General features: G+C 40.3%; 1 protein-coding gene across 3 annotated transcripts in view; it reads left to right on the top strand.

Moving 5' to 3' along the window:
* PHLPP2 (PH domain and leucine rich repeat protein phosphatase 2) overlaps nucleotides 1-14,150 on the top strand; it is an 80,793-nt gene that overhangs the window by 51,251 nt on the left and 15,392 nt on the right. For all 3 annotated transcript variants that reach the window (XR_007123792.1, XM_047710299.1, XM_047710301.1), the window contains exons 10-15: nucleotides 1,301-1,361; nucleotides 4,539-4,634; nucleotides 6,452-6,607; nucleotides 9,206-9,406; nucleotides 13,267-13,429; nucleotides 13,645-13,775. Coding sequence is in view for 2 of the 3 variants with exons in the window: in XM_047710299.1 (XP_047566255.1) it covers nucleotides 1,301-1,361; nucleotides 4,539-4,634; nucleotides 6,452-6,607; nucleotides 9,206-9,406; nucleotides 13,267-13,429; nucleotides 13,645-13,775 (808 nt within the window). In the remaining variant the exon portion in view is untranslated. The remainder of the gene's footprint in view (nucleotides 1-1,300; nucleotides 1,362-4,538; nucleotides 4,635-6,451; nucleotides 6,608-9,205; nucleotides 9,407-13,266; nucleotides 13,430-13,644; nucleotides 13,776-14,150) is intronic.

The raw sequence follows: 14,150 nt of genomic DNA, 5'->3' as shown, positions 1-14,150 counted from the left end.
AAATGTATCTAGAGAATCTGAATGAGTGGCCCTGCTGGAAAAGGCCTCATTGATATACACCCTGTCTTAGGGACTGATTTTCTCTCACAGTGCCCTACTAAATGTGGCTTGCTTGAAGTTAGCAACTTAAGGAACTTAAGGAACCCTTAAGTTCTACAACCTGGAAGAATTTATACCAACACTTGCAGCTCTGATGCCTCAAAAGTAAAGAACTCAGCTTTGCAAAAGAGGTTATCCAAGTTACCGTAGGAAGAGGAAAAGGCACTCAACCTCACTGGTCATCATGGATATGCAAATTGAAACCCCAGCGTGACACCACTGCGCACCTACCAGAGTGACTAGAATAGAAAAGACTGAAAATGCCAGCATCTGCTGTTGTGGGTGTAAATCAGGGCAACCACTTTGGAAAACCAAAGAATTGTCTACTCTCTCTTGCCCTCCTATCTTATACCAGCATAAATGCTGGTATGTCCGTGTCCACAAAGGACATGGACAAAAATGTTCATGGAAGCAGTATTCATAATTTCATAGTGACCCCAAACTTTAAAAGATTTCAATGCCTACCAACTCTAAAATGGTTAAATAAATTGTGGTATACTTACATAGAAAATTTGTATGGCCGCGAGAATGAGTGAACTACAGCTGTATGTAGTAATAGCACCAAATCTCCCAATCATGGTGTGGAGGAAATAAAGCCAGACAGAAAATTATGCAGACTGTGTGTGTTTATATGGATAGGCAAAAATGATCTGTGGTATTTGGAATCAGGGTAGGGTTGCCTAGCTGGGGAGTGACTAAAAGGGAAAACGGGGGGTCTTGGGAGCAGCTGGTAATGCGCTGTTTCTTGATCTGGGTACTGGTTACCCCATTGGGTTCTGTTTGTAAAAATTCGTTGATTTATACACTTAAGATTGTTGTACTTTACTGTATTTATGTTTTACTTTAATTAAAAGTTAAAATATTGCCAGTAAAAATCCAATTATTATTATTATTATTATTTCTTTAAGTTTAAAAGCTAAGTAGTCAAGTAGTCAAGTAGTCACTGTTGACTGCCTGAGCTAATGTGAATTCAGATCAGTACATAGGATCCTTCTATTAGTTGTTTTATTTGGTTTTCAGATCAGGATCAGGTAGTCAAAGTTAGTCATTGCAAGTTACCCAGGTTTTTGTCTTCAGTCCATCTCAGTAGATGACATCAGTTTTCTCCCTGGTGATCTCACGGAGCCACTTTGCCCTGGTTTACTCTCAGTTACTTTCTTCTTTGGAAAGTGTCACTAACACCTGTTTGTTTTTTGATTAGGGCTGACAGCAGTGAATGTCTATCCAGTACCCAGTCAACTCACTTCTCTAGAACTTTCCCGGTGAGTGTGTCTCATGAGAGTGGTGCTTGTTTGATTCTTAATGTTTAAGAGATAGATGTGGATACTTTGGTGGTTTTGAGGTATAAGAGATCTAAGTACATGGAAATATTTGGATAGCCTGGAGAAGGGAGAAAGGATGAGAGGAGGAATACTTTTAATTGCCATACCATCTATTTCAAGGGAAGGTCCTCTTGAAACAGAAAGGTGTCTGTGAATTATTCTTAAAGTCTGGGAATTTAGAATGAGGTGCAAACAAGATCTTTTATCTTCTTCGTGGCAATGATTTCCTTTTTGCTGATTGAAATCAGATAATTCTTGGTTTTTAGTGACTTATTTTTAAAATTTTCTTCTCTTAATTATTTGGTATTCTTATGACCCATGTTGGTCTGATGGTCAGAGAAATATTAATTATATATTAATTATATTCCATTGATGGTCAAGAACAAATATAACTGAGGTATGCTTTCTTCCTTTCATTTCTAACACTGTTGGGCATTCAGGATTCAGTGGTTGAGTTTTATGGTCTGGTGGAGAGTTTGACAACCAAACAGACAATTATAGGGTAGCTTCCTTAATGCTGTGATCATGGAGTGATAGAGCAGGTAGAAGGTGGATGGGGTCCTATATGGTTAGCATCAAAGATTAAATGAGATACTAAATGCAGAAGATTTGTATGGTGCCTGGGACAAAATAGTCTTTCAGGAAATAGTGACTCTTAGAGCCAGGTTTCTTTTTATTGTTACTGTTACCATTATTATTAAGCTGTTGTTCTAGATTCCTTTCCATCCCCTTCTTTCTGTCATACATTCTCAGCAAAACCGCAGCATGGGTCAATAATACTAAGATTTACCTTCTCCGGGCTTGATCATTGCTAAAGAAAATCATACAGACATCACTGTAAAGTCACAATTTCCAACCTCAGCTGGAGCTGATCAGTCTTTTCTCTTGTCGGGTCCTTCCAGTGTCCTGGGCATCTGCTCCATGTGGCTTGGCTTCCCTCCGCTGCTCTGTCCCCCATCTCCTGCGCTCCAGAGCTTAGCTCCTCACTGGATTGAGAAAATCGAGATCATCTTAGGCCGTCTCCCTCAGCTTCCTCCCACCTTGCTTGAAGGCATGTAGATTGACATCCATTCTCCACTTCTTTTCTCTATTCGAGTCCAGGCCAGCCTCTCGGCCCGGGCCCGGCAGCCGCTCCCCTGCTCCACACCTCGCTCTGTGAGTCACCACTTCCTCCCTACGTGTGTGGTCGTGGTCTTCCCTCTTCTCCATCCACTCAGACTCACACCTCTTCTGTCTTTAAAAACACAGGTACTTGAAGCCCCTCTAGGTCTTATCTAATTCTTCACATTCCCTTTTTGTCCAAATTTCTCAGTAAGTATGTTCATTTGCTGGCTCACTTTCCTCGGTTCCCATTCGTTTATTCCGTCACAGCTTGCTTTCAGCCTTCTCATATGGAACTTCTTTATGTCGACACTATCATTCCTGCTCTCTTTTCTTCAAGCACGCTTTTTCCTCAGCTGGCTAATACAATCAGATTTTTTTCATGCGGCTTCGACCCCTCCTGTCTCCTGCACACTCTTCTTCCTCAGCCAGCCTTTTACAGGTCCCTTATTCTGGGTCTGCCCTTGCCTGCTACGTTCTCATGCGACAGAGTCTCATTTACTCCATTAGTTCAGCTACCCCTAGCGTCAACATCACCTAGATCGCCAGCCCGGACCCCTTCCAGCCTCAGACCGATGTGTCCAGTTGCGTGTTAGGGATTTTTTGACCTGCCTGTCTCCAAGTCCTTCAAACACGTGCCAAGTGAAACTCCTTATTCACTCCTCCAACCCTAGTTTAGATTGTTGTCTTACGTCTGCTTCAGCTTTTGGGATTAGCATAAGATAGTCCTATCAGATGGACACCACTTGCAACTTACATTTCCAACCTCTTTTGGAGCCTACCAGTCCTTTCTCGGGATATGATTTTTCTCCCTAGATGAAAAGCCTAAAAATCATTTTTTATTCTTCTGCTCTACTCCCATGTCTAATTCATCTCTCAGTTGCTTTGATTTTTGCCTCCTAGATATTTCTGGAATCCCTCCCCTCCTTTCCTTTTGTCTTACCACCCACTTGGGCCCATACCATGTCTTGTCTGGAAATCTGTAGCCGCTTCCTTTTACTAAAAAAAAGCACCTCAGCCAGACCTCTGAGTGTCCACAGCGTGAGCTATTGAAGGTACAACACTGACTGTGTCTTCCTACTGCTTATGGACCCTTCAGTGATCCTCCTGTCCCTGCAGGATAAAGTCACAGTCTTCTAGACATGATTTACATCTCTCCAGCTCGTTTCCTCCCCCTCGGTTCTTTATTGGCTGCTCTGGCCTCACCAGACTGCTCATTGTTCCTCACATCCACCATGCCCTTTCTTTTCTTCTTGCTGCTCTACCTCATGTTGTCACCTCTTGCTTAGTATGTCTTTGTCATCTTGGGTCAGTGTACAACATTCTTTAGATTCTAACCCAGATGTCGTGTGTCTTGGGGGAGCTGGCCCTGATCCATGTCGGGCAAAGTGCTCCCTTCACTTGGCTGCTGTAGCAGTATCTGCTTTCTGCCTCATGATGTGATCGGTCCTTCAGTAGATTCTTTGAGCCTTTGCGAAGCTACGTATCATCTGAACATAGAATTCCTTGCGCTAACTATCTGCTGGGTGGCCTGAACTCACACTGTAAATGACTTGAAGCTTCTGCCACCATTTACCTTCTGTCCCCACTTCCTCACCTGTGTATTCACTTGGTGCATTTTCTCTACAATTTTCCTTCTCTTCTCCTCCAGTCATTTATTACCTGTGCAAATCCTACTCATCTTTGAAAGTTTGTTTAGAATGCCACTGATTTCATTGTCTTACCTTCGCCCATCTCTCTACTCTGTGCTTTCCTTGGTGCTTGGAGCCTCGGTGTCTTCTTTGAGTAGGTAGCATAATTGATGGAATATAATACATGTTCATGTGTTTGTCTCTCTCTTCCTATCAACAGCATTCATTGAGCGCCTTCCATATTCCAGGTGGCGTGCTAGGGATGCTTTGGGAAGAGTGCTTCTGCCCTCAAGGCGCTCGCAGGCTGGTTAACAGATATATTACAGACTAGTGAAATGAGTTCCGCTTGTCATCTTCAGTGATGCCTTTTAATTATTTTCTGTAGAAACCTGCTAGAGTGTGTCCCTGACTGGGCCTGTGAAGCAAAGAAGATGGAAATATTAGATGTGAGCTATAATCTTCTGACAGAGGTTCCCATGAGGTACGTGAGTTTGTATGCATCTGTAATTCTTTTCCTAGGTTTGGGTTGCCTTTTTTTTTTTTTTTTTTTTTTTTTTAAGATTTTATTTATTTATTTGAGATAGAGACAGAAGGGGAGGGGCAGAGGGAGAAGCAGATTCCCCAAGCAGTGTGCCCAACTTGGGACTCCATCCCAGGATCCTGGGATCACAACCAGAGCCAAAGTCAGACACTTAATTGACTGAGCCACCCAGGTGCCCCTTGGGTTGCCTTTCAAAGGTTATTCATTCCTTTTTGTTGTTGTTGTTAAATATTGAGTACTTGCTGAGTGCAGGGCAGTGTGAAGTGTGGTAAGGAATACAGTGATGGCTAATGCACAGTGTTGGCCTGCATGGAACTGGTAAGTGGATAGTTGGGATGACTTGTGCACAGATAACTGTGATAAAATGTAACAAGAGCTATTGGCATAGATCAGGGACTTGATTATGATAATAGATCATTTGTATTGAATAAGTTATTAGGAACTGAGTAATATTCTAAGAATCTCAATTTTATTATCTTATTAATCCTTTAACCATGTTATTAGATAGACACTTATTCTCATCTCACAAATGAGGGAATGAGGGCCTGCGGCGGTTAGGTAACTTGCCCAAGGTCACACTTGACTAGGAAATGATGGGAGCTGACATTTGAGTGTAGTCGTTCTTATTCTGAAGCCCTCATTCTTCATCATTACGCTGTATGAATCAAATGTTTTAGAAATTCACAACTTTCAATGGTTAGAGAATGCTTCATGAGAGATTTGCATATTCAGGACGACCTTTTTACAAGATGGTAAGATTCTGTATGTGGACGGGGAGAGAAGGAGGTACTAGGGGTGAGTGAGTGGAGTATTCAGAAGCACTGAGGTGTAAAAGTGTAGTTGTACCTAGTGGAGTCTTTAAAATAAACTAGAGGCTTGCAGCATAGTAGGTGTGAACGCAGCCTTTGGAATCAGACCTTAGTTCTAGTCCCGACAATATAATTTCCCACATTCATTGTGAGATCTTTGGGAAATCGAAGTCCCTTAACCCTTCTGAACTTAATAGTTAAATTGGCTTGGCACATTTTAAACTCTAAATAAGTAGTAATTTTTGTTATAATAAATGTTTTTATTTATTACATTCAGTTACAGTTGACCCTTGAACACTGTGGAGGTTATGGGTCCTGGCCCCCGCAAAGTTGAAAATCCACATGTAACTTTTGACTCCCCCCCCATCCCCAATCAGAGCCTACTGTTGACCAGAAAGAAGCCTTACTGATCACATAAACAGTTGTGTTTTGTATGTTATATGTATTTTATACTCTGTTCTTAAAGTAAGCTAAAGAAAAGAAAACCTCATTAAAGAAAATCATGAGGAATAGAAAATACATTTACAGTACTCTGTTGCCTTTATTAAAAAAAATCTGCACATAAATGGACCTATGCAATTCAAATCCATGTTGTTCAGGAATAAACTGTGTATTAATTAACTCACTGAATTTTGGTGCTGTCTAGACTTAAAATATAAATCAATTTATTCTAGAAATTGCTTTTTTTGTTTGTGTGTTTGCTTAGATCTGTGTTGTTTGCTTTCATTAAGTCACCTTTTCCCAAAATGACCTTATAATGACTTCCTGGTGGGTGGTGGGTAAGCATATGGTCATGGCTGCCCTTTTGGCTCAGGTGCTTGCCAGTGAGGAGACTGTCTAGAATAGGCTTCTCTTAATTTACTGATTTCAGGGAGATGGCCAAGGGCATACTCAGAAACTGTGATTTAAGGAAGGTTTTCATTTGTTTCTTTGTACTGTTGCCCTTAGAATCCTTAGTAGCTTGAGTCTCAGAAAGCTAATGGTGGGGCACAACCAGGTGCAGAGCCTCCCGGTGCTGGCGGAGCACATCCCTCTGGAGGCGCTGGATATTCAGCATAACCTGCTCACCAGGCTGCCAGATACTCTCTTCTCCAAGGCCTTAAAGTAAGTGCCACAGCGTTTATTGAAAAGAGAGTCATCAATACAAACAGTATTGACTTGTCATTGGCATGATCTTTGGAACTCTATTTACAGTGTTTGCCGTGTGGTCCAACTATAGGTGGGGATTGACTTATATGAGTAATTTATAGGAAATGAAACATGGCATGTAGTCTTTAACTCAAGAGTTGAAATAACCATCAAATGGTGAAGAAGTTTTAGTGTTGCAAACAATTTCAAGCAGCTTGGGGAATTTCAAACAGGCTTTCATCTCTGAAAATGAATACATTTATGACCTCTTAAAGAAAAATTACAGCATTCTGATAAAGCTTTCTTGGGCAATTTTCAGCTTTTGCATATGGGAGAAAAGGACATATCAGTAAAGTTAATTTAGTTTTTGCTTCTTGCTTTACCAAGCTATCATCAAGTTATATTCTTAATGTGCAGTGCTTTTTTACTACCTACTTTGAAAACTGTGCATTTAAAGGTAACTTTGTTCCAAAAGGTGTTTTTTGTGTTTTCATTGTAAATTAACAGATAGTGTGTCTTCCTGTTACTTCCTGTAATCAGGTTTATCTTATGCATATGTTACCATTAAGTGAAAACTCGTTTTAATTATAGTCTTCTGCTATATTGTCTTCAGTTTAGAGATGGAGAAAACAGAGATGAGCATTAGTAATTTAACATAAGGCTATAGGATACATATGAAAAGCGTTTAGCTCACAAGTGTCTGGCTTACTCTTTGGAAGCTTATATATCTCTAAATGTATAATATACTTGTTTGGATTTTTGTAAAAAAAAATCTTTGAAAATTCTATAAAATATTTGAGGGCACTTTTCTTTTTGGAAAGCTTATATGGGATTTTACTGCAGTAACATTTAACTTGTTAATTAATAAATATTTGTTAGTAATGCATAACACTGCATTTAGCTCTTTTTTTTTTTTTAAGATTTTGTTTATTTATTTGACACATAGAGATCACAAGTAGGCAGAGAGGCAGGTGGTGGAGTTGGGGGGGAAGCAGGCTCCCCGCCGAGCAGAGAACCCGATGTGGGGCTCGATCCCATGACCCTGAGATGGTGGCCTGAGCCAAAGGCAGAGGCTTTAACCAGCTGAGCCACCCAGGTGCCCGGTCTTTTCTTTTTTAGCAAGAGGGGAAAGGCTAGAGGGAGAGAGAATCTTGAGCAGGCTCCATGCCCAGCATGGAGCCCATCACAGGGCTTCATTTCACAACCCTGAGATCATGACTTGAGCTAAAATCAAGAGTTGGATGCTTAACTTGACTTGAGTCACCCTCTTTTTTTTTTTTTTTTTTTAAAGATTTTATTATTAAGGAATTTCTGTACCCAATGTGGGAATTAAACCCACAATCCCAGTATCAAGAGTCAGATGCTTAACTGACTGAGCCACCCAGGTGCCCTCTTTGTTGTTGCTGTTGTGGTTGTTGTTGTTGTTCAAGTTTTTATTGTTAAGCAATCTCTACACCTAACATGGGTCTTGAACCCACAGCCCCAGGATCAGGAATCGCACACGCCACAGACTGAGCCAGCTGGGCGCCCCTCTGCATTTCTTTCTTTTTTTTTTTCCTCCCTGTTGCATTTAGTTCAAATGACAGTCTGAATAAAATTAGTTTACAACCTTAGAATCTGTAGTAAGGAACCTACTTAGTAGCTATAGCAAACTGTCAATGATATTAATTTAATACTAACTCTGCACAGAGCACTTTCGGGACATATAAAGACATACACATATTAACAGTACCCTCAACAGCTAAAAAGCTAATTAGGGATGTGAATCACACAATATGAGGAAGACTTAACACACAACAAGGTTAACAATAATAGTTGTCTTTTATGGAGCATGTTCTGTATATACCAAACACCATGCTAGGCAAATTTTAAAAATCACACCATATGTTATCTGTTAAATTGGTGGAGATTAAAATGAATTATGATACTCATTGTTGACAAAGGATCGAGCAAACTGACTTTCTTATATCCTTCTTGTGGGAGGTATAACTTGATAAAGCTTTCCTGGAGCTCAGTTTGACAATGCATATATACCCAAATCTTAAAGGTGAATGTATCTTTTGACCCTATAAATTCTGCTTCTGGGAATATAGCCTAAAGAAATAATTAGATAAGGACACAAAGTTGCTCATTATGATGTCTATAATTGCGAATAGGTGCCAACAGCCTATATGCCCATCATTAGGGGACTGTCAGGGAATTGTCTAAATAAATACGATCCTATTAAAATCAGACCAAAACTTCCCTGAAGGGTGTCTTCACCATTGATAAATTTGTAAACATGAGATCCAACAACACCTTTTCTGTGGACAACAGACAGTAAAAGATGAAACTAGGTTAGAATCAGGCCACTGCAGAAGCCTGGGAACGTAAGCAAACCTAAATTCTTTGCTCTCTGCTTGGCTTGCATGAGTTGAATAAAAGGAACTTTGGTTGGGTGGATAGAATCAATTAGAAAAAAGCCCTGGAGGAATTGACTTGTGTCACAAGTTTGGGAGCAGTGTCCCATAGTGAGATGGGAGGATGGTAACAAATAGCCGTAAAGGAAATGGTGATTTCTGTGTGTTGTGTCAGTCTCAGATACTTGAATGCATCTGCAAATAGTCTGGATTCTTTGCCATCTGCTGGCGCTGGAGAGGAGAGTCTGAGTGCTCTGCAGCTGCTCTATCTGACCAACAACCTCCTGACAGACCAGTGTGTGCCTGTTCTGGTGGGCCACCCGCACCTGCGAATCCTGCATCTTGCCAACAACCAGCTACAGACCTTTCCTGCAAGGTGAGCAAATGCACCCGATGGTCATTTCAGACAACTTCGGGTGAAATCTGCATTTGCCAGTCTACCTTAGAGTTCTCTTACTGGATGCTCTTGCTTTGTGTTGAGCAACTTTCTGGTACTGTGGTTCCACTAGTTGAATGAGAAAATCTGTATCCAATTGTTAAATATCAGTAACCAGAGAAGTTGTAGATAAAATGCATTTAATTCTTTGTTCTAAGTACTTAATAATGGTCTCAGAATTTTCAACCTATAAAAGTACAGGCCTAAGAAATACACTCTGAAAACAATGTTTTCTTTTCCCTTGTCAGCTCTGTTTTATAATATATTGTTGAGTCCATTAATTTATTCTTTATATATATATAAAATATATTATATGTATATTTTATATATAGTATGTCTACTTTATGTCAAGTTCTGCATAAGTACTAGGGAAACAGTGGTTAGGTAACAGTCTCTGTCGTCATTACAGTAACTTACTGTCAAGCTGGGGACACAGACAAGTAATGGGCAGTTGCAGTACAGTGTAACAAATGCGGAATGTTGGGGCGCCTGGGTGGCTCAGTGGGTTAAGCCGCTGCCTTCGGCTCAGGTCATGATCCCAGGTCCTGGGTTCGAGCCCCACATCGGGCTTTCTGCTCAGCAGGGAGCCTGCTTCCTCCTCTCTCTCTGCCTGCCTCTCTGCTTACTTGTGATTTCTCTCTGTCAAATAAATAAATAAAATCTTTAAAAAAAAAAAAAAAAACAAATGCGGAATGTTAAGAATACACACAGGTAGCTTGCTGCACTGGATGGTGCCTGGGGATGGGGTTGCCCTCCAGGAGGAAGAGATGAATAGTAGTTAGCCAGACTCTACCCACAAGAAAACATAACAGAGCTATTTAATGCTGTTAAAGTTTTAAACAGTATCAGTGGAGAAATCAATATTTTCCAAAATATATTTGATTTAAAGATTTTGGAAAATTTGATGCCAGAAGAATCTATACCATGAAAGTCATCATTAAAAAAATGATGTTTTCTTTTTTTTTTTAAGATTTTATTTATTTATTTGACAGAGAGAGCGATCACAAGTAGGCAGAGAGGCAGGCAAAGAGAGAGGGGGAAGCAGGCTCCCCGCTGAGCAGAAAGCCTGACGCGGGGCTTGATCCCAGGACCCTGAGATCATGACCCAGGCCAAAGGCAGAGGCTCAACCCATTGAAACATCCAGGTGCCCCAAAAATGATGTTTTCAAAAATGAAGCCAATAGGGAAATGATGTTTGATATAATTTGAATGAAATTATGTGTATCATATAAAATTATGTTTGCTGTAATTTGAAATTATGTTTGATATAATTTGAAAACAAAACTATTTATTTTGATATTCTAATTTTATTTTATAGATTTTTCTTAGAAATGTAATAAACTTGGGGTACCTGGGTGGCTCAATCGTTAATGGTCTGCCTTCGGCTCAGGTAATGATCCTAGGGTCCTGGGATTGAGCCCCACACTGGGCTCCCTGCCAAGCAGGGAGCATTTCCCTCTCCCACTCCCCCTGCTTGTGTTCCCTCTCTCGCTGTGTCTCTGTCAAATAAATAAATAAAATCCTTTTTAAAAAAAGAGAGATAAATGTAATAAACTTAGAAAAACTCAGAGATCATAGTTTCTGTGAATGTTTATGAAATGAGGTATTTGCAGCTTATAAAAGACAAGCAGGATGAACTTGATGGCTTCCTAAAAGAATTTGAACAATGGCTTTTTAAGTGAAGGCAGAATCTTGGGGCACCTGGGTGGCTCAGTCTGTTGAGCACCTTCCTTCAGCTCGGGTCATGATCTTGGAGTCCTAGGATCAAGCCTCACGTCCCTAAGCAGGGAGTCTGGTTCTCTGTCTCTCTCTCTCTCTCTCTCAAATAAATAAAATCTTAAAAAAAAAAAAAAAGTGAAGGCAGAATCTTAATTTCAGCATGTGAGAGGTCTCTTGAAATCCTATCAGATTAATTCCACTGGCCTCGGATACGTTCCTGTAAAGTGGAAACAACAGACCATTGACAAGTCATACTGGTTTTTTAAGCTTTTGGGAGATAGCGGATGGAATGCTCTGAAGCTGATGAATTCCTCTTAATCTGATGACATTCTTATTGGATGCATTAAAAGCAGGCTGATACAGAACTTAAAATACCTCAAAGTTTACGAAAATAGGTTAGAAGATAAAAAGTAATAGGAGATTACACAAAATTAGAGTATTCTGAATACAGAGAATAAAACTAAATGGAATTTAGGAGCAGTGTATTAAAGAAAATGTTCTACGCTGAATCATAAACCCACTAACAAGTCATCTCCTGAGCAGTGTTTACACAGGCATAGTCCAAATCTTCTGTTTCTTTTGGACTTCTTTTTCAGAATCTAGTGTAGCTCTGGGTGCTCAGTAAGAGGCTGGCTGAAATAGGAATGCTACATTATTATTTACAAATTAGATCTAAGCAGGGACTAGTATAAAAGAAAAGCATGAGATTTGGACAGGAGAACATTTTTAAAATGTTAATTTGTTAATTTTAAAATGTTAAATTGTTAAGTTAAAAAAAGGCAAATTATTAAACATATATAACATTTTTTACTTTGAAAAATATAGTTTACTGCATTAAAAAAGACAAGAAAGAATACCCTCCACCAGATTGTTATGAGAGATTATCTCTGGCAGTAGGACTAAAAGATTTTTTTCTGTTTATCTCTACTTTTCAGTTTTTTTTTTTCAATGAGTATGCATTACTATTATAGTAGGAAAGAAAACAATTTGAATTTACTGAACTTATTCGAAAGTATGAATTTTCTAGCAATAGAAATTACTTATGATACATGGAAAGGGCAGGAGATAAATTTTATGTAAAACAAATATGCAAATGAAAATTCTGCATATGCATCTCATTTAGCAGAAACAGTAATTTCAGATTGGTGGTATTATTGTTTTATTTATTTTCTAAACTTCCTCTTCATGTTATAGGACTTTATTTTTATAATTTTTTAATTAATAAATTATAAACAGAGCAGTTTGTAATAATTTAGGTAAAAATGTTAGGCTGTCTGAAGATATTTTGCTTGCTGTGTAAAAGTTTTGCTTAGGGGCGCCTGGTGGCTCCGTGGGTTAAAGCCACTGCCTTTGGCTCAGGTCATGATCCCAGGGTCCTGGGATCGAGCCCCATGTCTGGCTACCTGCTCAGCGGGGAGCCTGCTTCCTCCTCTCTCTCTGCCTGCCTCTCTGCTTACTTGTGATCTCTGCCTGTCAAATAAATAAATAAAATCTTAAAAAAAAAAAAAGCTTTGCTTAGGCCCGCAGAACAGTGAGTCACTCACATCATAGTCCCTGGCACGTCGCTGCGTGCAGAGCGAGCCCTCCTGAGATGTCTACTGAAGGTGGATTATGTGACGCACAGGTAGCTGCAGAGACTTAGCCCTGAAAGGAATCTTAGCGATGATTTAGTACAACTTGTTCATTTCATAGCTGAGGATGTTGATGCCCGCTGACATTAGATTGTGTGGTATTTTGCAGCTAGTTAGCAATGGCCAAGCTAGTCCCATGATAATCCACTCACCACAAGCCAGCGCGGATTCAGCCTCTTCCCCGTAAGTCAGATAACAGAAAGATGTTCATACCCACCAGATCTAAGAGCTGTAAGAGAAGCAAGGGAAGCTTCTGGCCTTGGAACCCAGTGAGAGACAGATGAGGCTGAGATTTAGGGAGCAGTCCTCTTGGGGAGCTGTCCCCTTTGCTGGCCTCTGGCTGTTTCATTCTGAGCAGCCCTCTGGCAGCGGACCAGGCCGCCGCTGTCACACTGGCTTGGTGGCTGCCCCCTGTGAATGCAGTGTGCTATGTGGTTGTTTCTTTTTCAGCAAACTAAATAAATTGGAGCAGTTGGAGGAACTGAACCTAAGTGGCAACAAGCTTAAAACCATTCCCACGACCATAGCCAACTGCAAAAGGCTTCACACCCTTGTGGCGCACTCCAACAACATCAGTATTTTCCCAGAGATACTGCAGTTGCCTCAGATCCAGGTACTTTTCTGTGACGGAGCAGTGTCCTGCTGGGGAAACGGCAGGTCACTCTCTTCTCGTAGAGGAGAAGAAAGTGGCAGTTTGAGATCACAACAAATTTAATCAATCCCTGGGAAGAAATTATTTCCTTTGAGGATATGGTAGGGGACTTTTAGGGATCTAAGAATTCACTGTCTGTGATGTATTTTCTTTTGATTTCCCCATTTTCCTCTCAGTTTGTGGACCTAAGTTGCAATGACTTGACAGAAATCCTGATTCCCGAGGCTCTGCCTGCTACTTTACAAGACCTTGACCTGACTGGAAATACGAATCTGGTTCTGGAACACAAGACGCTGGACACATTTAGGTAGGAAAAATTTTGAAATTGAATCCACACGTGCTTTTAATTCCGTCAGCCATGCTGCTGATCTCCTGTAGAGGTCGGTAGGGATCTTGATTTATTAAAGGAAATAGAATGAATTAGGCCATAGAGCCCCTCTGTTCTTTTACTTAATTCAATTATGGATAGATATTCTATCCAGTAGACAGCCTATTTATATCAAACTCAGTGTCATGGGTACTGCTCAGCCACACGCTGAATATCTGTACATAGACATTTTAGGTGGCTTGGATTACACTGCATTACATCATCTGAGAGACGACGCAACCTCACTCATTGTACCAAGCCTTCATTGTATCAGAATATTTAAGTAGACAGTTGGCTAAGGCTTGGAAATCTTTG

The sequence above is a fragment of the Lutra lutra genome, chromosome 17 (assembly GCF_902655055.1).
Source record: "Lutra lutra chromosome 17, mLutLut1.2, whole genome shotgun sequence".
Classification (NCBI taxonomy): Eukaryota; Metazoa; Chordata; class Mammalia; order Carnivora; family Mustelidae; genus Lutra; species Lutra lutra.
The sequence above is the reverse complement of the archived record's forward strand: the minus strand, read 5'-3'. Positions and strand labels throughout refer to the sequence as shown.